General features: G+C 45.4%; 1 protein-coding gene across 2 annotated transcripts in view; it reads right to left on the reverse strand.

The window, feature by feature from the left end:
• PIAS4 (protein inhibitor of activated STAT 4) overlaps window positions 1–23,623 on the reverse strand; it is a 741,820-nt gene that overhangs the window by 656,255 nt on the left and 61,942 nt on the right. The window contains exons 2-3 of one of the 2 annotated variants that reach the window (XM_069649399.1): window positions 14,052–14,160; window positions 11,517–11,955 (exon numbers count right to left, since the gene is read on the reverse strand). In XM_069649399.1, coding sequence (XP_069505500.1) covers window positions 11,517–11,952 — 436 coding nt within the window. In that variant the 5' untranslated portion in view covers window positions 11,953–11,955; window positions 14,052–14,160. The remainder of the gene's footprint in view (window positions 1–11,516; window positions 11,956–14,051; window positions 14,161–23,623) is intronic. The other variant, XM_069649398.1, reaches the window with a different exon arrangement.

Below are 23,623 nucleotides of genomic sequence, written 5' to 3' on the forward strand. Positions count from 1 at the left end.
TGGTCCTAGGCCATGATCTAACCCTGATGGTGCCTCACTCTGTAGATGTTCTACTGAACCGAACTCAAACGCAACACCTCACTTCTGCACGGTTGACAAGATATGAATTGATCTTAATTTGAATGTGAGGAGGAAACAAGAGGTGTTGTGTCCTTAATCCGGCTGAACTCCTACCTTTCCCGCAAGATACTACTTGCGGCGATGAAGTGCCATATGATTGAATGTATACGACCGAACAAGAGACAAAGGGTAGAATTGATTTGAAAGATACTCCTTTGGATAATCCGCAAGGAGAGCTGTTTTGTGACGGCTCCTGCTTCAAACTTCCGGATGGTACATCCACAGCTGCTTATGCAATCACTACATTGAGCACGGTTGAGGAAACTAAGAGAATCATGCATAATTCTGCGCAGGCCGCAAAGATAGCATTGACCCGAGCTTGTGAACTTTCCGAAGAGCATGCAGTAAATATATATACTGATAGTCAGTATGCCTTTGGGGTGGTTCACAACTTTGGGAGACTTTGGTCAAAAAGAGGGTTCCTAACTTTGCATGGCACCAAAATTCAACATGGCTCCCTAATAGTACAACTACTCTCAGCGCTTGCACTCCCTACTCAGTTAGCAGTTATGAAATGTGCAGCACATCGAAAGATTACAGATGATATAGGGAAAGCGAATGCTTTCGCTGATCAGATAGCTAGGCAAACTGCTACCGATCTCCTTACGGAGATGTAGGTTTCAAGGGACTCTGTAGATTCTTATACAATAGATGAGGGCGTTGGGTCTGTACGGGATATCCAAGCAGATGCCACGTTAATAGAATCCAAAAGGTGGGCTGAAGGCTTGGGGAAACTGGATGACGGGTGTTGGGTGGACATAGTAGAAGGGAAATGGCTACTCCCCGATACGCATGTCATGATGGTCATCATGGCCCATGGTCCTACGCATGTATGTGCCCAGAAAATGACAAATGTTAGAGAAGGTTTGGGTAAATGACGAAAATTGCCCAGTGCATGATTTGCCTGCAACACAACGTTGGAAAGGGGACAGTAACTCTGAGGGGTAGTTTTGGGCCTCCCTCTGTCCCCTTTGAATTGATCCACTTTCATTTCATTGAAATGAAACTATGCGATAATAAGAAATGTACTGGTGGTTATCTGTGCTTTTAGTAAATGGGTTGAGGCTTTCCCTGTTAAAGATGCTACAGCTATGACTACTGCAAAAATCATGTTAAAAGAATACTTCCAGCGGTTCGCCAAGAGTTATCTGGTTGGACAATGGTCCACATTTTGTAGCCGCTGTAATTCTACAGATAGGTACAGCATTACGAATTGACAAACGGTTCCATTCGGCCAGACATGCTCAGAGTGGCGGACTAGTAGAAAGACACAACGGTATCATCAAGAACAAGCTCGCTAAGACGTGTGCTGGCACCAAACTAAAATGGCTGGACGCCTTACCGATCTTGTTATCTATGCGCACAACCCCTCAAACTAAGACTGGGCTCTCTCCATTTGAGGTGGTAATGGGGAGACCTGCCAATATTTGGAACCTTCCTAAATGTAACTCGTTAAGAAATGTTGAAAATGTACTACTTTCAGATTATTATAGCCAATTGACTAAAAACCTGCATTTGATTTATCACCAGGTACGAAAAGCTTTACCTGTGCGATACGAGGGCCCAGGCCACGACATACGGCCTGGGAGTTGGGTGCTCGTCAAAGCTTTTGAGCGCACCTCTTGCCTCGCTGGCGTGGCCCATTCTAAGTCCTGTTGGTCACCCAGACAGCGGTGTGGGTCGCTGAGTGAAAGAACTGGATCCACGCGTCCCACATCAAGAAACTTCCTCACCCTGTGCCGCACGTTACAGAAGAAACAGAACCCCTCGCTGACACTGCAACCAATGATTGCAAAGCAGTAAGCATCACAGAGAGAATCTCTGAGCCCGGGAGGCTTGGGGAAGCTGCCATTTTGTCTCCGCACTCTCCACAAATTTTGCACCCGGAAACTACTGTTTCGAATTCAGCCCCTTCACTTACCTCCGACACGTTGCTTCCAGCAGGAAGTGACAACATGGTTTCCGGATCAATCAGTACCAGGAAACGTATGATATAATCTACGAGCACCAAGATAGACTTACGGCACGGTTTTGCTGTGCATTTGATAGACTTATGGCACGGTTCGGCTGTGCATTCGGAGAAGGAAAAGAGTCATCGAGGGCTTGCTTTTTGCCCAAATTTGAGAAAGGGGATTCTGTTGGCTAGGGTTGTGGAAGGACCAAGAAGTCGATCAACCGGGAGGTCGCCAGCAACAAACTTTGGAGTGTCCGTTTGAAGACTACGATGCCCGCCACCGCTCGTATGGGACTTGTAAATAAGGGGATCACCAACCAGGACAATGGACAAAATGCCTTGGCCACGAAAATGTATTACTGTATTCTAATGATATTTGATTTTTTAATAGTCGCTGCCTTAGGATTGTGGTACCTCGAGGAAACTCCCTCTTTAGAACATTTGTTACCTACTGAAAGTGCACCCATTGTTCCTACTCCCTTTGTGCATTTGCATACTTTATCCCCTAGGGATTCTCAGCACAGACAAAGGTACCACAATAACACTTTACTGCTTATGAATGCTACACATGCCATTTTTAATAAATCTAACTGTTGGGTCTGCTCACATTTACCGCAACACGGGGATAAGGGGCTAGGTTGGTATATTCATCCTTTACCTTTGACAACTGCTTGCTATGCCTCTCAGAGCACTGTTCTTTGGTCGGTGGAATGATAGCATCTCAGGGAACTTTGATGGCACCAATTTGAATAGTTTTGAGAAACGTGTTTTGACTCCCATGGGATGCTCGCTTTTTGAAAATAGGAGTAAACTGAATGTTGCTTCTATTAGGCCTTCTGATAAACTGTCTCGTCCTTTCCCTTCTTTGATTTCCTTTAAGATGGCTCAAATAGACAATAAGGATGCCATGCCTCCTTCTTACACTGTTAACCATAGCCCCGATTCAGTTTCTTTTTGCATACAGAGGAATGGAACTCAGTCAATGGGAACTTTTCTAGGTTGGGCCAACGTTGCAAATTTGACTGGGGAAAACAGACCTTTGTATTTAGGCGAACCTGTCTACTTTGTCTGCAGTAATCTAGCATTCCCATGGTTGCCCAGGGACTGGCAGGGAACCTGTTATCTAGGGATCCTGTTACCTGGGGTGTTTATAGCTAGTACAAAAGCAGTTTCGAAGGCTCGTCCACGGCGGGACGAGAATGGTGACACCCCAGCACAAATCTTGGGAGATATAGCTGAATCAGTAGTGCCATTTTGGGGGCAGATAGCGAATTCAGAAGATATCAGAAAACTAGCCAGAGTACTGGAGAGAACCATCAACCGGACCACGGACATACTCTAATATGACGTTAGAAAAAAGGCGATAAGATTAGTAGCACTTTGGCATTAGAGGTCATTCTAGCTGAGCGTGGTGGAGTGTGCAAATTAGTGGGGTCCGCTTGCTGCGTTTTCGTACCAGATTCCTCCAACTATCTTCAAGGCAATACAGAATCTGCACGTCCTTAGTTCCGAAGTGCATGTTCCCGAGGGAAACTGGGATCGAAGCGCTTGGTTCTGGGACTTCTTGCGATCTTGGGGTTGGAAGGTTCTTTGGGTCTTACTAATTATTTTGGGAATCCTGTTTCTTTGTTGCTATATTCAGTGTCTACCTGGTATGTGTTCGATGCTAGGGGGATGTTGCGCACTAGCGATAGGGTCGATAGGACAAAGTGTATGCCCCAGATAAGACTTCCAAAGGATACGTATTGAAGGATATTTTAGCAAATGTCCCAATGGCAATAGATATTTCAGATAGTGATTCAGGGTGCATGGAGTAATTTGCAAGGAGATCCAAAGTAGTTTTTAGCACTTGGCATAGGCCAAAAGGAGGGTTTGTCGAAAGAGTAAAGTAGATCGTGCCTCCTATTGTAATATATTAATATTGGCCTACGCCAAGCTGCTCGAAAGTCGCTTGCAAAAGAAATCTGTGTTGCAAGGTCCTGACCTTAAATCCATGTAAACCGCAATTTTAGGTCAAACTGCCATTTTAGGATTCGCTTTGTAAGAGTCACCCTGCGAGTTAAACTGGTGGACGATGTCATTCCAGAATACAACATGGCCGTCTTGACCTCTGTTCATAGCTAATGTGTAACTTGCCTGCAGGCCACTTGTTGAGGTCGTGAACTGAGACCTTGTCTTTCGTTGACCTATGTGTAGAAGGATTACTCGTGCAATGAAACTAATCCACGAGCATATGTTGAGACAATGTATTCAAATACTGAACGAAGAACATCTGTTTAATTACATTGTATTAATGTTTGAGAAGGCCTGCATGGAAAATCTTAGAATACACAGTTATTGCATAGGCTTGTTGATACATGTATTAAAGGCAAACCAGTTATATGCGGTTGAGACTAACCACGAACCCTAGATCGTGTTAATATTCCATTTAATACACCACCGAAGTGGGGCTGGACATCGCGCCCACCGAATGTATAAAAAGCAAATAAATTCTAATGTACAACCTCTCTCACTGAACACATTGAACCACGCTGGAGTTCGTTGTGTTGGACTGAGGGCCGATAGCCATCTGATTTTGCTGTTTTTATAACTGGATTCAGCATAAAATAAAGTACTTTGTATGTTCCTTTGTAACTCGTGTTCGGTGTATTTCCTTTTGGGGTACTCAGCCTTGATATTTTGATTTTGTTTTCACAGTGGGAGTGATCTGATGTTATATAATGTTTAAAAAGAACAACGACCAAGGGTCAAATATCGTTTCTCTAACGAGCTCCGCATAAAGGCGACCAATATCTGGGCGGAAAAAAACAATCTGAGGGACCTGGACGCATGAGGGATTGCGGGTAAACTGCACGTCACTATAGGGATAGTGTTTGACGCCTTGTCGACGTCCCCTTTTCGACTACGAAAAACAAAATGCAATATCTATATACTACCACAGGCTTGGAAATTCCGATAATTACTAAATCCTCCGATGACAAAGCAATTGCAGATATCTGAAGATGTTTTAGACTTTATACGCAAATCAAGTGGGTCAAGAGCGCCTGGACCTGATGGTCTAAGTAATCACATGCTTAAAGAACATCCTGTACTATGGGCGAAAATACTCTACAATATTTTTTCTATGGTCCTTAGCTCTGGCACAATACCAGAAACCTGGGGTAAATCGATCATAGTACCAATTTTTAAAAAGGGCGATCGGTCATGTGCTTCCAACTATAGGCCGATTGCCCTCTTGGATGTTCCCGAATTTTTTTTCACGAGGTTCATCCTAAGAGATTTTAATAAATAGGTGATGGATAATTCCAAGAGAGACCCCTGTCAGACAGGGTGTATAGCTGGGATAGGGACATTGGTGAACCCATTGACAATTACACAACATCAAACTTCAAAACAACCTTTATACATAGTATTTGTTTATTTGCGCGCTGCATATGGCTCAGTCTCACGTGAACTGCTGTTAGAAAAGGTAAAACTTGAGAAATGCCCACCATACTTCATTGCACTAATAAATGACTTGTACTCTGATACAAGCATACAAATTAGATTAAATTTGGAAGGTCTCTTGTCAACATCTATAAAGACCTAAAGAGGACTTCGACAAGAGTATCCTCACTTCTGCCTTGTTTAGTTTCTTTATAGCAGAGGTCTAAGATTTTTTGTGACATCACATCAGATGCCCCGAAATTGGCAATCAGAAAAATTCAGGCACTTTTGTATGCCGATGATCTGGTGCTAATATCCAAAACACTGATAGGATTACAAAACCTGCTAGATGCTCTGTCCACTTATGTGAGTAAAAATCTTTTAACTGTTAATTTAGACAAGACTAAAGTAATGGTATATAACCCAACACTGAAGAAAAATACTATTAACATCAAATAGACAATGGAAAATTGGAGTGTGTACAGCAATACACGTATTTGGGGGTTGAAGCTCAACTGTTCAATTGGAACACAAAACTTGATATGACAACTTCCCAGTCCAAGATTATTCAGGCAAGATTTGGGAAGTTCTCCATATATCCCTTCCAATTAACTTCCAGCAAAACGTTACACCAATCTTGCTGTACGGAGCCGAAACATTACCAATTTTGCAAGAAGCTGTATGGTATAAATTCAAATCCAAATTTTGGGAAAAAATTATCGGCTTGCCGAATTGTGTACCAATTGCGCCAATTCGAAATGAGCTGGGGCTGATATCCATGTATGCACGCTACTTGTGGCACTCTCTCTGCAGGAAATAACGTAGCTAAAAAAAGATTTTTTTTTAAATGAGACATGCTCATAAGTGTCCTTGCACAACACATTGTTCGATTTCACGATAAGTTCACAGAAAATTGCCATAAGTTGCTATAAATGCCTTAGCCTATCCTGACCTCTCATTGGAAACTTTAATACAAAAGCCAAATGAAGTTAAAACTGAGCTTTTCCAGTGGGATTGGTCTATAAATCAAGCCACATGTTTGCTATATAAAGATTTTGATGGTACCCTATTTGCACCCAAGAAATATAGTACTGCTGAACCATACTTGATAAAATGTTCATCTCCGCAACATAGGAATGAATTCATGAGGCTGAGATTCAATTTATGGCAAACTCAGGAAGTACTGTTGAGACATAAAATTATTTCAGGACATGAACATTTCAGTCGGTTCTGCAAGATTGTAACACACGCTACGCCATCTATTAGTGGAATGTACTGCTTGTATAATGAACTAATCAAGTTTTTGAAACCAGCTGTAAAGGATTATGTAGATCTAATGCCTGAGAATCTAAGGAGAATGATTATTAGCGGGTTGTTTTTTTAAAGAATTTGACAGAACTGATGACTCGGGATAAGCTAGCATCAGAAAAACAAAGATTATACGTTTCAGGATAGTAGTTACGAAAGCTCTGTTGAATTCTTTTTATTTGTTTTTCTAAGTTACTGTTTTGACCTACTTGATTGCCTTGGCTTTTCCTATGTATTTCTATGTTGTAAATAGAAAGGAAATTTACACATTTTACTGATTTTTATGTTAAGTTTTGTATTATTATTCTACATTAGGAGGGCTTTGTGCACCCCATTCTATAGGCCCATTCCTTATCTATTCTCCATGTCCAAGCCTAGAAGAGATAGGCATAACAGACAGCACTACTCTGGACTAAATCTTTCCTAGCAGACAGAACAGAAACCGTTGGTTAAAACCCTTCAAATCCACAGCACGAGTCAACGACTGTGGATTACCACAAGAGTACTCACTATCACCACTACAACTAAGCAGATGATACTCAAATCATCTACAAAATCGAAAACAATCAAGCCGATCACTCAACCCTAATCGAGTGTCTAAAAGAAGTCTTTAATTGGATGAATGCCAACAACTTGAAAATCAACCCAGGAAAGACAGAAATCATGATTGTATCCAAAAATCAAGACAACACCAATTATATTCCATGGCCAACAGAAATGGGAACCACACCAACTCCATCGAAGGTAGAAAAAATCTGGGAGTCCTGATGGACAACACCCTAACCTTAGAACCACAAATCAATGCAATAATCAAGAAATGCTTCTTGCTCCTTCACACAGCAAGAAGACTCCAACCTTTACTCTCCTTCACCCACAAAACACTCACAATCGTCGCCCTAATCATGTCATGAATCGACTGTGCAAACAGCCTGCATCTCGGAATACCAGAATACCTCTGAGAAAACTACAACGGATCCAAAATGCAGCAGCCAGATTCCTCCTGAAACTATCCAGAAGGGACCACATCAATCCAGCCCTAAAAACACTGCACTGGCTCCCAGTCAAACATCGCATCACCTCCAAAACAATGTGCATAACTCGCAGGGCAATCCGCGGACAAGGAGCTGAATTACTGCAAAAGAAACTAACAATCTACAATCCAAAGCGACTCCTCAGATCAAGCAACGAAATCAGTCTGGAAGAAGAAAAACCATACCATAAGAAAAAACTTGGGGGCACCACATTCTCCCACTTAGCCACAAAAATCTGGAACAACATCCCGAAAGAAATAAGAAACATGAGAGACCACTTACAATTCAGGAAATTAATAAAAACCTGACTCTTCAACATCACAGATGCAAACTGAAAAACCAAAACCACTGAACGAGAAACAATGGAAAGGATGACAAATATAGGACAATGACAACATCTAAAACCAAATAAAGAAACTCCTACTACAAAAAAAAGAGACGACTATGTTCAATAGGACACAGACGACACCCATAAGGACAGAATCCAACATAACTAGCCAACTCCCACTGAACAACCTTCATCCGCTCGATAAATGCTACAATAGATCATGCCTCTATAAAGTTGGGTGAACATTAGCACTTGCCACACTAAGCTATAGATATTGGCAGGGCAGGGACCAAAGAGCGGTGAATGCAGACAGACTCCGCCCCTGGACATAAGTGCAAGCGTTAGCATTTCAACATACCAAAGGGGGTAGAAGCGGTAACTTGAATGAGCAACCGAATAAGATGATGAATGCCGAGCAGGCCTCAAACACATGGAGGGAGTAAACCTGGGCCTACTATTGCCGATCCTCCTACTAGATTAGGAATGCTTACTGGGCTAGACTGCAAGAGGCGCACTAACGCGGCCCACCCTGCATACAAACAGGGGCCACGTAGGCAGCCGGTTGACCAACCTGGGAAAGGTTATACATATGAAAGTATACCACACTGGAAAGGGGCCACGAGTGTTGTACAGCCCCCGTGCTGGACATAGACACAGAGATGCCCAACACCCCACCCAATTAGAAATCCAGAATCTGCGACTCACTTCAAGCCTTGAATGCCAACCAACCCACTAACAACTTAACCCTCTGCATACACCTCAAACTCCAACCAAACAACCACAAACTTGCAACACAGCAATCCGCACAAACTTCACCACACTGCAACAAAACAAAGCATGCAAAGACCTGCACAACAGCACACAATGCACTCCGACAGTACAACACCCCAAGACCAGCCAACAGAATTCCAAGCTGAGGCCGCAAACAGCACATCACTTCTCTCTTGCACTTCTCCAGCTCATACTCACTCCTCCCTTCTTTCAGGACCACCAGAGTGCCAGGGGACATTCGGTGGTGATAGTGGGTGGTACAAATATATTTTAGCATGTGGGTATCTTCTACCTGGTGACCATTTATATGTTGCTATAAGACATTCTCTCTATTAGATTAATGAGTGATTGTGTTTTCAATGCATGGTTGGTGGCTCTGGTGTCTCTGCGCACTGTTCAAAGGGATTGTCCCTCTTTATATTTTTCCACACTCTGAGTGCTGTATACATTAAATGGGACCACCATTCTAGTATTGTATTCACAGGTTGAACATTTTCAAAAATGACTATACTCATCATACAAGTTTTGATCTGTTTTAATTCTTGCAACTGCTTCCACCTCGCGTACTCCACTCTCCAAACCAGGTTCACGGTATGCCAACAATTTTTTGTATTATACAATGTGTTGTGGTATATTTGTTTTGCTCTAATTTCAATCGCCATTTTTTGTTTATGCGATGATGGTGTTAATGTGTGTATCAACTCTAATTTGGATTTGTAACTGCTTTTTTGTTGTTGTTATATTATGATCTACTAACTACTAAGCCTTGAGAACGACCAGCGTGTCGAAACACGTGTCGGCTGTTTCTGCTACAATTAAAACATCAACTATATTATTTGTGTGCCTTATTGTTGCAGTATCTAGCGCGGCTCCACCTCACCCTTTCTTCTACCAATCTTCTACCTTTACTTAACGTGCACTTCTCCACTCCAAGTGTTCTACATAACCAGTGTATTTGTAGAGTGCACGTTCACCCCCCAGGAGGGACATCTTGGCAGTGTTTATTGTTAGCCAACTCAATAGTACTCATTTCATCAACCTGGGAAGGAGGAAGGGCTGAGTGGACCTGCAGGGATTCAAACCTATGACCATGAGATCAAGAGGCAGATAATGGTCAGTGTGGTGCAGTGGGTGGTTGGGGGAAGGCAATGGCGGGGGGTAGAACTGATCCCAACACATGCTCCCCATTTACATGTCACAAGCCAACAAACGGGCAGACAAAAAACTCTGGAGCGGCTTCTGCTACCGCAAATTATGGACCAAATGTTACTACTATCAATCCCAATCGTGTCTGCAAAATTGACTAGGAATTTTCCAAAGCCCACCAGTAAAAGCACTATTTTTGCCTATACAAATACTGAACGAAATCCTTATATTTATTTTAAAAAATTCACTTTACGAATGCGCCTTTATTTTAAGGACGAGTGTGGGCGTCAGTGAACATATGTCAGCAGAATGCACTACGGTATACCTTTGCAGAAGCGATGCCTGGAAATTGTATAAATACGACAGCTTTAAGGCAAGCCAGTCCTTAATGTTGGTGAATTTGGTGTGTGCCATCCAAAAGCACACATTTTTCATATCTCAACCCCCTGTCCTTCCAAAACAGGGGGGGGGGGGCTGCTGATCTTTTAAAATACTGCGCATATTCTTCCTTGAAGAATATGCATTGATGCTTTTTTATTAAACCATTTTAGGTCAGCTCACTGAGTAAGATCCGTCAAATGCTGAATTGATCGCACTTAAGGAAAAATTAGGCTAGCTATGTTGCAGGAGATAGAGCCTTCACACTGACGCCATTCTTGGCTTCAAAATTACAACCATGCAGCAGCTCATAGGACGACGCTTAATACAACAAAAAGGGCACAATAGGTACCGACTCAAAATCAGCCACCCTCGAAAGACCGCTAAATAGACAAAATGTTATATAAAAATATTACACGTTCAAAGACGTGCGCCAACGTTCGGAAAACTATCAAAATAAAAATCAAGCGAATGTAGTTTACCCTAGACGTCACAGAATGTGATCATAAAGAGTCCCCCCAACTCCCCCTCCCTCGGAATAAAATGTGCCACTAATGGATATAAATATTTGTTGCAGAGAGCGCAGATTATGCACTGAACGGTGCTCATTTTTTTTTCTAATCTTAAAGGCGGCATAATAAAAGGAAATTAAGAAACAGGTCTCATGGAGGAAACCAAGCATTTTATAGTACGCATCAAGATGAACTACTCAGCATTAACGCTCGCCAGGGACAGTGAACACCAAGTGGCTAATCACACAAATGTAGCTTCTCGTGGTAAGAAAGCATTAAAAAAACACATTACAATAACTGAAAATCGCTTGGACAGAAGTCCCAATAACCACATGCAATATATGTTAACATATCAGGATCATTTCCGCTCACATTTTTCCTTTTGTAAGGGGGGGGGGGGAGATAAGTAAAACAAATATATATAAATAAAAAAAAGCCGGGTGTGGCGGAGAGTAATCATTGAGCAAAATGTAACAGTGCACTGCCATCCTCATTCCTCATGTAGAGACCCATTTGGCCTTAACTGAAACAGGCTGACTCACCCAGCTCTGTCGGCTTTAAAAGTTCATCCACAACATCGAAGAAAGGCAGCTTCACTAGTCGTACTTCTGCTTTACTTATTTTGGGGGGCACTCTTCCCAGTCCATTTAGGTATTTGCCATACAGTACAGGATAATCAATATTAGGATTAGTTCTGGGGGTGGTCCCCCCATGGTCATATGTAGAGTGCATGGCTAATGTTTCTGGGGACCTGTGTGCTGCTGAAGGAGGCGGTGCAGGCTGCTGTGCAGTTTCAGAGCTCTTCTTGGAATATCGGGTCTCGTATAGTTCTTTAATTTTCTTGAACACATCAGGGCTGCAATCAAACTGAACCAGCTGAAGAGCACGAGTGACTAGTTCATGTTTCAATCCGCTCTTGCTGCGGCCAACAAAACCCAGTAACACCTGAAGGTCAGAGACCCGGAAACTCATCACCATATTCTAGAAGGGGAGCAAGAAAAAATATAAACAGTGTTAGTCCTTACAGGTTTGCTTTTATTTAAAATTTCAGTTGATCAAGGCGGATCTTGCACACAAAGTACGTAGGACTACCGATCTTCCTCCTCCCCTGCCCCCCCTCAACCCCCAAGGATATACATGTTTCTTGCTCATCTTTTACGATAAAACAATTGCCAGTATTTCAGTAACTGGTAGTATATTTCATAACTGATAATTTAACTTGACAGCATTAACTATTTGTATGCATTTTACAGCCATACCATCACATCTTCCAGGTAATGAAGCCATGCATGAGATATTGGCAAAATGCCATCTGGTAATACCAGTACGTCGTACAGAGTTATATTCTGGAAGACTGTGGCCACTCCCCCCCCCCCCCCGCCACTAAAGTGTTAGGGTTACTGTGGTACAGAGGTGGGCTGTGGGAGGCAGATCTGTGCAGTGTGGGACCATGCATTGGGTAGTGCAAGCACATATGCAAGGGGGTGATTGTGAGCCCATGCAGTGCTACGACCTACCTGTGCAGTGCTGGAATGTATATTGGTAAGAGCATTTGTGGGCACAAGGTGATCTAAGAAATATGCTGCCTAAACTCAAATTAAACGTGCATGCCCCTTTGGTTTACCCCCTCAGTTTAATGCCCGTTTCCGGGTTTTCCGATTCCCTCACTCGCTGCGTTTTGTTTCCGTCACCTATATGGGTTTTATTTTACATTCAGCACGTGTGTTTAAAATAAATGTTGCTGTATGTACGCAGTACTGAAATTAAGCTAAAACCACCCAAGGAAACAAATACTGTGACCAACACCTTCACACACTTACCGGGTACAGTAAGAATAAGCATGTATGCACAAGAAAGCCCATTGAATAATCAACCCATAAAATATATTTACACGTATACTGCTGTGGTTTAAATGTACGTGTCATACCAATAATCACTTGTGAATCAAGCTTATGTGGCAACATTGTTTTCTTTGCTCAGCAGGTGAAGTCTAAGTAGACTAACAAAACAAGTGCGTTATCGATTTACTTTGTTATATAAAGCTCCCATAGTAGGATTACTTTTAAAATGTAAAAACCTTTTAATCTTGGTGTCGCAATATTTCATATGAAAAGAAAAGCTCCATCATGGGACATCGAGTTAGTGGAGAAATTCTCAAAACCAAACATTGCACATTCCAGACAAGGTTTTTATTTTCCTTTACCCTTTTCTTATAAAAACAAAAACGCAATCTTTAAGAGGTTACATTTGTTTCACACTAATGGATATCTTGGAACCCAGCATAAAAAGCTCCATATGAGGAATGCAAATGTAGACACCTGGGGAGACTATAAGGCCTGTATTAACAGTGTTCTCTGATGAATTTATTTTATATAAAGGGGCTACTCGTCGTTTGTTAATGATATATCGCATGTATTAATTGTAATCAATTCTAGAGCAATTTATTTTCAGGTGAATTACTCGTTACAGCAGCTGCATATTTTATATGGAAAGAATTTTTGGGAAAAGTGTTTATTATGGTTTATGAATGCTATTGTATTAAATAAGGCGTAATTGTGTTGATCTATTAATAATGAATATATTTTGTACTAAGGTTTGCGAAATAAGTGAGATTTCTTGTTTGAGTGGGCACCGCTGTGGTTACTGCAGGTCATTAGAATTCGAAGGTTTACGACTTCGCAATTTATACTTTCCATACGTTCTTTGGTCATGTTGCCAGAAAGGTCCCATTTGCACTATGGTGTATTTTAAGCTATAATGGATATTGACAGAGTTTAGAATAGCTCAGTCGTCTGGAAGGACCTATTGTGAGTTATTCACATGGTAGATAGTACATTTTAAAAATATATAAAGGTAAATTCAATTTTGTGGTTCCTCAAATACATGATACAAAGAAATGCGCTTGGTCAATTCGCTTCTATACAATGAAGCGTTTATTCTGGAGATAAAGGCATCTTCATAGTGTCTAATGCATTTCAGTCTTGTGGGCCATCTTCAGGAACCCAATTCTATGAGAATAACTAAATACATTCAGATATTTACACATGATCAGCCTTAAGAGTAGGTTTCTCCATTACCTGTCTTTGAATGTGTCATTCCACGTTTGCTTCATGACCTGCTGTCAAGCTATTGTCTGGTGGGCTACTTTAAGGTCAATGGTGCCGACCTCAGGTGATCTTCAATGACCTGTAGTACAGGATTTGATGTCACTAAATGGTTGGTGAATTATCTTCTAAATATACTAGATGAGCAAAGCATGGGTTAGTTTACATACCTTGAATTTTCAAGCTGTTCTCCCTTCCTGATATCATGTTTGTGGACATTACAAAAAAGAGGCAAGTACAATTGTACCTGAGTTTCTAACAACTTACTAGGTATTGCATTCAAATACAAGTCCAGTAAGGTTACCCATGGGCATAACTAGTCTTATGGAGGCGCTTACCTTCCTGGTCAGTTGTTTTCCTCCTCTCTGTACATCAGGAACAATCTGCTACAGATCCCTGTGTCCAGAGAGAGAGTTCAAATGTAAAGAATGGTACAGGCAATTGCGTGCGCGACATCGGCACAGTCACCATGACATCACATGCCGGCCGCCATTTTGGGGTGTAATGTTTTGCTGAGCATGCTACTTAATAGGTTATGGTGCCTGCGCGATGCATCGGGCATCAATTGTATGCATGAAGTGCTAGTAGTTCATGAAAAAGAATGCATGGTTTAAGGTTAAACAACATTAATGTGAAAAATTCCCATAGTTCGGATAAAGTTCTGGTCTACTTAAGACATATCGTTGTATATATTTAAACCATTCTAGGGTTGAAAGGTGAATATCACCCTATTTCTCTCAATATATTGTTATCTAAGGCGCACAAAGGAAATGGACATTCAGTCTGTAAAATGATAGTTCACAATCTTAAATGGGCACCAGTGGGTAGTTGTCTACACATGGATAAGCTGTGCGATACACATGCATGGTCAACTTAAATGCTGGTGAACAGTACACATTCTTTTGCTTTTGTGATGACATGCATTACTCAACGAAATAGCATTTCTGATTGTATCTGCTTAGATTCACATGCTGTGCATAGACCAGCCAGCAGTACCCAGAGATGATGGTGGGATGTGTGAAGGAGCAGTAGCAAAGAGGTGTGATGGAGCTTACGATCCACTTGGAGATAGAGAACCCCCCCCCTCTCTAAATCAGCTACCAGCTGTCGCTGAAAAGAAGAACTGGTTTCTCTTCATTAGTGGCTTTTTTTACGATAATAGATCACAGCTATCCTCAATTCCAGTGTGTGGAGGCTTCTTTACGCCACGCTAGTGGGGTTTTGGAAAAATGTGGGTAGTTCTATGGATTGGTTTGAGATACATTTAGGCACAAAGCATGGGTGTGCACGCAAAAACATCTTATCTTTGTGAATTGTAACAAATGGGTCCAGAACTGAAAGGGCCTGCAGTTCACCAACTCTCCTTACAGAGGTGATCGCCACTAGGAAGGCAGTCTTGTAGGGGAGTGCTTTAAGGCTAGGCTTGTGCAATGGTTCAAAGGGAGGCCCCATTTAGTCTGGTAAGAACAAAGGTCCCACGTGGGAGCAGGATTGGAAATAGAGGGATGAAGTCTCTTTACCCCTTCCACAAAGGACTGACTTACTGGAATTTTCCACCACAAAACTTTGCTTTGTGTACGCCGAAAGCGCAGCTAAGTGGACCTTTAGAGAATTGAAAACCAGTCCTGAATCAAACGGGTGGGTTAGGTACAGGACAATGTGTTTAGGCATTTAATAGGCTTGATGTCCTTGCCATTACACCAGATGACGAAGCGCTTCCATTTGCTGGAGTAGCAATGCCTGGTGTAAGGTTTCCGTGCTTCTCCGAGTACGTCCATACATCTTTGAGGAAGTTGCCCGAACTCTATCACCTCAGGACACAGGCTGCTAAGTTGAGGCCATGATGTAGTGTTTCCTTGGTGTTGAGACAGCATGTTGTATGGGAATGGTAGCCTCCTGGGAGGAGAGACGGACATTGCCATGAGATGGGAGAACTAAGGCTTGCAGGGTCACGTCGGGGCCAGCAGAATCATCCGGACTGGCTCTTGGTGCATCTTGTTGAGCAGGGTAATCAGGGGGCGGGGGGTCAGGAGCATAGAAAAGAGACCGTTTTCCATGGCATGGTTCTGAGGGTACCTGGAGGTGTATTCTGGGCATTGGGTATTCTCCAGACAAGTCGATCTCTGGGAAGCCCCATTCTGAAGACGTGGAGTACAATGTCCTCTTGTAGCCGCCACTCGTGCTCTACGGGTAGAGGAAAGTCTCTGCGGAGTACGTCTGCCAGAAGACGAGTGCCCCTGGAACATGTGTTTGAGAGACGACTGCCATAAGTTCTGGGACAGTTTGGACACACCTAGAGAGCGAGTGCCCCCTTGTTTAAGTAATACATGGCCGTAGTACTGTATGTGAGGACTACAACTGTCTTCACTGAAGGTGTCTGGAAGGCTTTCAAGGACTTGAACACTGCTAGCAGTTCCAACAAGTATGTGATTGTAAGCAACCACTGGGGACCACACGTCGTGCAACATCTGCTGAAGGAGGGGAGGAGCCCCCTCCACCCAGTCAGAGACGAGTCTGGTGAGTGGCATCTACTGTGTGGGTGGTGAAGGTTTTCCCCTGCAGTAAGTTTTCCCTTGACCACCACTGCAGAGACTGAACGAGAGCTGCCGAGACAACCACTAGATCTTTCCGCTGGCCTGACACCAATGGCTCGAGAGCCACTCTTGCATGGGGCACAGGCAAGCATGTGGAACAAGGTAGATGCAGGAGGCCATCATCCCCAACAGTTGCATGGCTTTGTGCACGGTCACCTTGTGACTGGATACATAGAGTGATCTGGAATAGCAGGTTCTGAACCCTCTTGTTGGAGCGAAAGACTAGGCTGTCTTTGGTCCAAATTAGAGCCCCCCAGAAATTGTTTGACTTGGCCGGGGTTTAGACTGGACTTTTTCTCTTTGATCTAGGAAACTAGGTTGTAGAGGAGCTCTACCGTCTTCTGGGTATTGGTTTGCCATGGTCCGTACAAATCCCCTGTTAAGAGCCAGTCATCGAGTTAAGGATAGACTGAGATGGACTGTATGCGCAGGTGAGCAGCTACTACCGGCAGTACCTTTGTGAACACCTGTGGAGCCAAGACAATGCCGAAAGGGAGACATTCGAACCGATAGTGGGTGTTCCCCATCATGCACCCGAGGTACTCTGTGCACTGGCAACATTGAAATATGAAAGTATGCATCTTTCGTATCCAGTGTGGCCATGTAATCCCCTGCAGCAGCAGGGGAGGCAGGGGATTACTTCCTGCTGAGTTGTCATTCTGAATTTGAAGTTCGACATTTGTTCGCTGGGCACAGGTTTAACACAGGGTGCAATCCTTTTTGGGTACAAGTACGTACACTGAATAAATACCACTGTTTACCTGGTGAAAGAAAAACTTCCAGTGTGCCCTTTTCCAGAAGGATCTAAACCTCTTCCAGCAGGATGCGCTGGTGTTCTGGCGATAGGTGTCTGCTAGTCGGCGGGTGGTATCAAGGTGGTCGGTGAAACTCGATGCAGTAACCGTGGGTGACCGTCTTCAATACCCATTGTCTGAGGTGATCCCCTCAGGCATGAATGAAATGCGACCCCCAACCAGGGAGGTGCGGGAGGGGACCTGAATTGGCGAGTCACTGAGGTTGGGAGGCATCTAGGAGTAGAGTGCATACCTCTACGAGGACTTTTGTTGGTATTGGCTATTACCGGAACAGCTTTGGTTGGAAGGAACAAGGGGTACTTTGAGCCATATTGTTCATGGGGAGACCGGGAGAAAGAGTGCCCACGAAAGGAACGGCAAGAGTTCGAGCCTCCACGTTGGTGGAGGGCTTGGCTGAGATTTGGCCGAGCGATTTCAGCGTTTCGTGCTCCTTCTTGGCAGTCTCCAGGGCATCAACAGCTTTCCCAAAAAGACTCCTCGACTGGCTTATTAAAAAGAGGCCCGATTTAAAGTCAGAGTTCTTCAGGCGTGTCTCAAAGTCCCCTGGGGTAGAGTGCGTGCAGCAGTCTCTACAGAGTATTTAATATATGGGTAATCGGTCTGCCCTCAGCCACGACCGCCAGCAGGCGTGATCGGGTGGCTCTGGGACCTCTTGAAGGCCATCCGGGACAAGACTCCTTTGGAGGTCGCTGTAGCTTGCTAGGAGAGTTGAGTTAGCAATCCTAGTTGAATAGGACGCAGAGGCAGTGATTAGTTTCCCAAGGCCATAATGTTTTTTAGGGTCCTTATCCGGAGGGGCTTCTGCCATGGACAGGGGAAGCCCCACCCTCCTCTTAGTGGTTTTAACCTCCAGGGAGCCCGGTGTGGCATGACCTTGTGTGTATAGTGGTTGAGAAGGAGATGGGTGGAATAATGCCTCACATGGGGACCACCCGTGTGAGGGATGGTGACAAAGGAGCTAAGCACTTCTTTATGGAATTAAGTAACGGTATGGCCCGACTAGCTGGAGGCTTCTCCTTAAGGGTATCCTCAACAAAGTCAGAGTCGGGGCAGCATCATGTGTTGCGATAGCAAAATGATCTGCCACTCTTAATGGCATTGAACACCATTTGGTCATCCACAGGTGAAGACTCCATTGTGGAGGCGAAGGGGGATAAACAAAGTATATCTCAGTCAGGGGTATGTGATGGTGACAGCAAAGGGCCCTGATTTCCCCCCCCCCCACACCTGATCCGAATTCCAGTCTTGGTCAGCTGTGCCCTGAGCAAACAGATTAAAGTCCTCATGGATATCCTACTGCTCTGAGACATCCAAGATATCCTCTTGGTGGCTTTGTGTAGAGATGGGAAATTTCTGAAACTTTTGTGGAATGGGGCAGGAGTCCTCTTCTCTAGGTCTTTTGGGAGACACATTTATCTGAGATGGCAATACATTTGGCCATTTTGTCCATATCATTTTCAAACCCCTCCGTAGTCCATAGGGAAGATGCAGTAGGGTCTGGAGGTGGAAAAGGTTGCCCTGAAGGGGGGAGATTTTCCTAACAAGGCATTTGAGAGAGGCTGGGGGCGCGGGTGGGCCTCAGTATGCCTTCGATGAGAGCGGGCGCCCTTACATTCTGTAGCTGCCAAAACAACCACAAGGCTTTCACATATGGTTATGTTGGTGAACACTCTTACTAGAGGAATGCCCAGTCACATGTAGCGAAGATGTTTGCGTGGAGGGCGCCGAACCGAGAGGTTCGGTAGGCGGTGAAGTCTTCAGCGGCCCTGTAGGCGTTACGCGCTTCTTCGACGTATCTGTCAAGGAGGTTGTGGGTTTAGTCATTTGTCCCTTGTCGCCGGGGTGTGAAATCCTCATAACAGAGCCGGGGGAGGCACATGGGGGACCGTCTGACTGCCGGGGGACAGGCATCTGGGAGCCTGAAGGTTCTGCCGAAAGGTCTATGGCTTCCAATTCAGAGCCATGGCAGACAATGGATTCCTCAACGTTCAAAGTGGCTGTGCCAATGGGGCAATTGCTTGCGGCCTGCAGCCTGCATTGCGTAGGCAGCCCACTGTTTAGTGCGCCTGTCCTTCCAAGTTTTGGGTTTAAAGAGCTTGCAGGACTTGCATGAGCGCTCGTCATGGTCTTGAGATACAAACCGATGCAACAGCGATGGGTGTCCTTCCACTGAAACTTGCTGTTCCGCAAAAGGCAGAATTGAAAGGGTGTCTTCTCCATAGCTGAGGGTGATGGCAGCCAGACCAATTCGAGAAAGGGAAAAGAAAATACATTCTTGAAAACGAATAAACCCAGGGTCCCAAACTCCCTACTTTAAGGACCTGGCCTGAGGGGCCGAGGCCACACGTTGACAGTTGCCAATCAGTTGTGGATGACTTCTGCGGCAGGAAGCCCATGAGACAGTTGTCGGGAGACTAGACGACCGTAAGTTGTGGGACAAAGTAAGCAATATTAACTCTTGCGAGCTACGCAGAAGAGCCCAACTAGCTGGGCGGAAAAAAAACAATCTGAGGGACCGCAACACGTGAGGGTTTTGGGCACACTACACATCACGTTCGGGATTGTGTTACAGTCACGCCCATGTCAACGTCCCCTTTCGATCTTATATAGAACAAGGTAGGTCACATGCTAGTCCACATTTTCAACCAATAAGCTACCCCTTTGCTACATCTACTCAGCCGAACAGTGTGTACTTCAGACTCTCGAATAACACTCCCACAACCAAGGACCTCCCTCCAAAACATCTCTACCCTCCTACAGCCCCACAACATATGCAGTAAAGTCACCCGCATCCTGCCATTCAACCCCCCCACACATGGCGGTTGGGGGGGGCAGCGGGTTGAGTGGCAGCGATAGGTGGATTCTCCACATGTTTAATACGCACTGTACCAGTATTTAAAATATGTTTGCGCTGTGCCCTTTTCTCCCCTTTCAGGACTCTCAAACTTAGGTGGCTTCTCCCCGGGTTCTATATTTGAGCATTGTGAGCTCTTTAACCCTGAGAGTCTGTCCTACTGCGCAACTTGATTGCAGTTTCCCCCATCTCCTCCTCCAACTATTGACTATCCTGCTCTCCTCACTAAATCTGGTAGGAAAGATTTTAAAAAGGACATCCTGGTCTCCAACCCAGGACTCCCTATCGCTGACACCTACACCAGCTCCTCCCTCCAAGGAAACTCACCGGTATCCTCTTTGTCGTGCCTTCACCTGATTTATGGACCCTTCATATAGTCTTTGCTCGCTCCTTTCTCCTCTTCGTCTAATAATGGTGGCACCCGTTGGGATGTCCTCTTGGCCTCCTTCCACTCCTCTAAGGTCATCATTAATGTTTATTCTAATGGGACCGTCTTGGTCCAAGGCCCTCAGGCCAACCTTCACCTCATCTACTTCCCTTCTTCTCATGCTGTCCCCCCTGTCCTCGGCTACCTTGCCTTCCCCCTCCCTCTCTGCCCTCTCAGGCTCCTTCTACAACTCCGCAGGGCGCACCTCTGATCTGTACCCCTCCCCTGGAAGTCCTTCAAGGATGGCAACCTTCTCCACATTGCCACTCTTAACTCTCGCTCTGCTGTCAAACATTCCTCCGATATCTGCCGCCTTCTTGAGGAACTGGACCTCAATGTCCTCGGTCCCACTGAGACATGGTTCACAACCAGCTCTGTCACCAGCTTTGACATACTCCTACCTGACGGCTACAAGATCCTCTCCGTGCCCATGCCCAAACGCGCTAGTGGGGGGTGTTGCCCTCATCTTCCCTGAGTGGATTCCTGCCTCCGTCACTCCCACGCAGACCTACTCCTCTTTAAAATGCCTTGTCTGCCGGCTCTCTCTCCTAGCCATTCCCTTACTGTGCCTACTATCTATCGGCCACCTTGTCAGATTTCTTCCTTCCTCACCGAGTGGTCGGACCTCTCCTCCTCACTCTTGGCCTCAACCACTCAACTCCTTCTTGGAGACATCAACTTACACCTGGTTGCCTCCTGTTCCCCCCCCCCCCACCCATCTGGACACTTTCATGACCTCTGCGACTCTCGCACCATTCTCCCTTCCGGCCCGACTCATTCTGCAGGGCACACTCTCGATACTCTGATCTCCTCCGACCTTCCCCTTTCTGTCCCTCTCTCCACGCCTCTCTCCTGGAGTGATCACTTTCTCCTATCCTCCCACCGCACCCTCCCTACCCCTCAAGCCAAGCCACCCTCAGCACGGTCACTCACCTTCTCAGTCATCCGACCCATGAAGCGTGTGTCAGTTGAGGCTTTCGCCGCCACCTTCTCACCCCATCCTCCCCCTTTGGCTGACTCTCACCCTGACACAGCCCTCTCCTTGCTCCACTCTTCTATATCTGATACTGTTGATATCCATGCCCCTGTCATGAGAATCCGCCGGAAGCCCAAAGCCAATTGTAACTCCAGGTATGACTCAGATCTCGTCACCCTAAAACGCAAGTGCAGGGTGGCCGAGAGGAAATGGCGTGCTTCGTGTTCATCCTGACAAACTGGCCTCCCGCCTGCTGCAAAGGCAATACCGGATCTCCGTTCTCACCAAGAAGAGAGCCCATATCCAAGCCTGCATCTCTGCGGCATCTAACAACTCGGCTGAACTCTTTAAAATCTGCAAGGAACTGGCCAATCCTACCGCAGTCTCTACCTCTCCTGTCCCTTCCCATATCCTCTGCACGGCACTGGCTTCGCACTTCATTTCAAAAACTCAGGACATCCTGTCCTCACTCTCCCCCTATCGCCTCCCTCCATCTCCTGCTCTTCCTCTGGACCTTCCGCAGCCCATCCCCCCTCCGTCTCTGCCTTTCCCCCCTTTTCACTGCAGACAAGGTTTCTCGACAAGTCAGATCTATGAAAGTCTTGTCGAAACAGGTTCATCCCTGTTCCTCCAAAACTATCAAGGACCACATCGACTCCCTGGCTCCTGACCTGGCCGATTTCTGCTCTTTGCCACTGAAGTCTACCCATCTCCCTGAAGCAGTCCCTTGTGCACCCTCTTCTTAAGAAGCCCTCTGCTGACCTCCCCACCCCTGCCCGGCCCGGCTAACTATCGCCCAATCTTCATCACTCCCTTCCTGGGCAAGCTCCTGGAGAAACTGGCCATCTCCCATCTTAATCTCCACACCAAATCTGTTGGTTGTCTTCATGACCATCAGTCTGGCTTCAGAGCTGCCAGAAGCATAGAAACTGCTCTCCTGCACATCCGTGAAGACCAGCTCTCCAACCTTGACTCCAACACCACGTGTGTCCTCATCTTGCTGGATCGCTCTTCTGCCTTTGACACGGTCAACCATGCCATCCAGCTCAACCGTCTGTGATAACCTGGATATCACTGGACAGGCTCTGGTGTGGCCGACGACTTTCCTCTACGACTGACCCTCCCAGGTCCAACTTGGGTCCTTCCGCTCATATCTTTCTCTACTTTGTTGTCCCACAGGGATCTAACCTCTCTCCTTGGCTGTTCACCCAATACCTGGCACTCCTTGCCCACCACATCGCCGCTCTCTGCCCCACATTTCAGTGCTATGCGGATGATACCCAGCTCATTTTCAGGCTACCCTTGGCCGCCTCCTCACCTTCCCTCATCTCAAACTGTCTGCTATCCAGGAGTGGTGTGCCGCCAATGACCTCTGCCTTAATGCCAGTAAGACTGAGATTCTACTCATCGACACACCCACTCCCTCCTTCCCTGCAGCTCTCTGGCCTACCTCTCTAGGCACTCTTCCTGCAAGGCTAAAAACCTTGGGGGTCATCTTCGACTCCACACTCTCCTTCTCTCCTGACAGCTCAGACCTCTCTAAGAAGTCACACTACCAGCTGCACCTCCTCAGGGGTGTTCTTCCTTTCCTCTCCTTCCCCCAGAAGCTCACCGCCTCCAGAGCCCTGGTTCTCTCTAGGCTGGACTATTGCAACAGCCTCCATCTAAAGCTGCCCGTCTCTACTCTCCACCCTCTGCAACTTATCCAAAACAGGACTGTGAGACTTGTCCTTGGCCTCAAGCCCAGGGGTTGTACCTCTCCAGGACTGAAATCTCTGCACTGGCTCCCAGTGGCTGCAAGGATTAAGTTCAAAACCCTCTGCATTGTCCACAAGGCCTTCTGGGGCCTGGGGCCGTAATACCTTCAACTCTCTTCCCA

The sequence above is a fragment of the Ambystoma mexicanum genome, chromosome 1p (genome assembly GCF_040938575.1).
Source record: "Ambystoma mexicanum isolate Mex_15411 chromosome 1p, UKY_AmexF1_1, whole genome shotgun sequence".
Classification (NCBI taxonomy): domain Eukaryota; kingdom Metazoa; phylum Chordata; class Amphibia; order Caudata; family Ambystomatidae; genus Ambystoma; species Ambystoma mexicanum.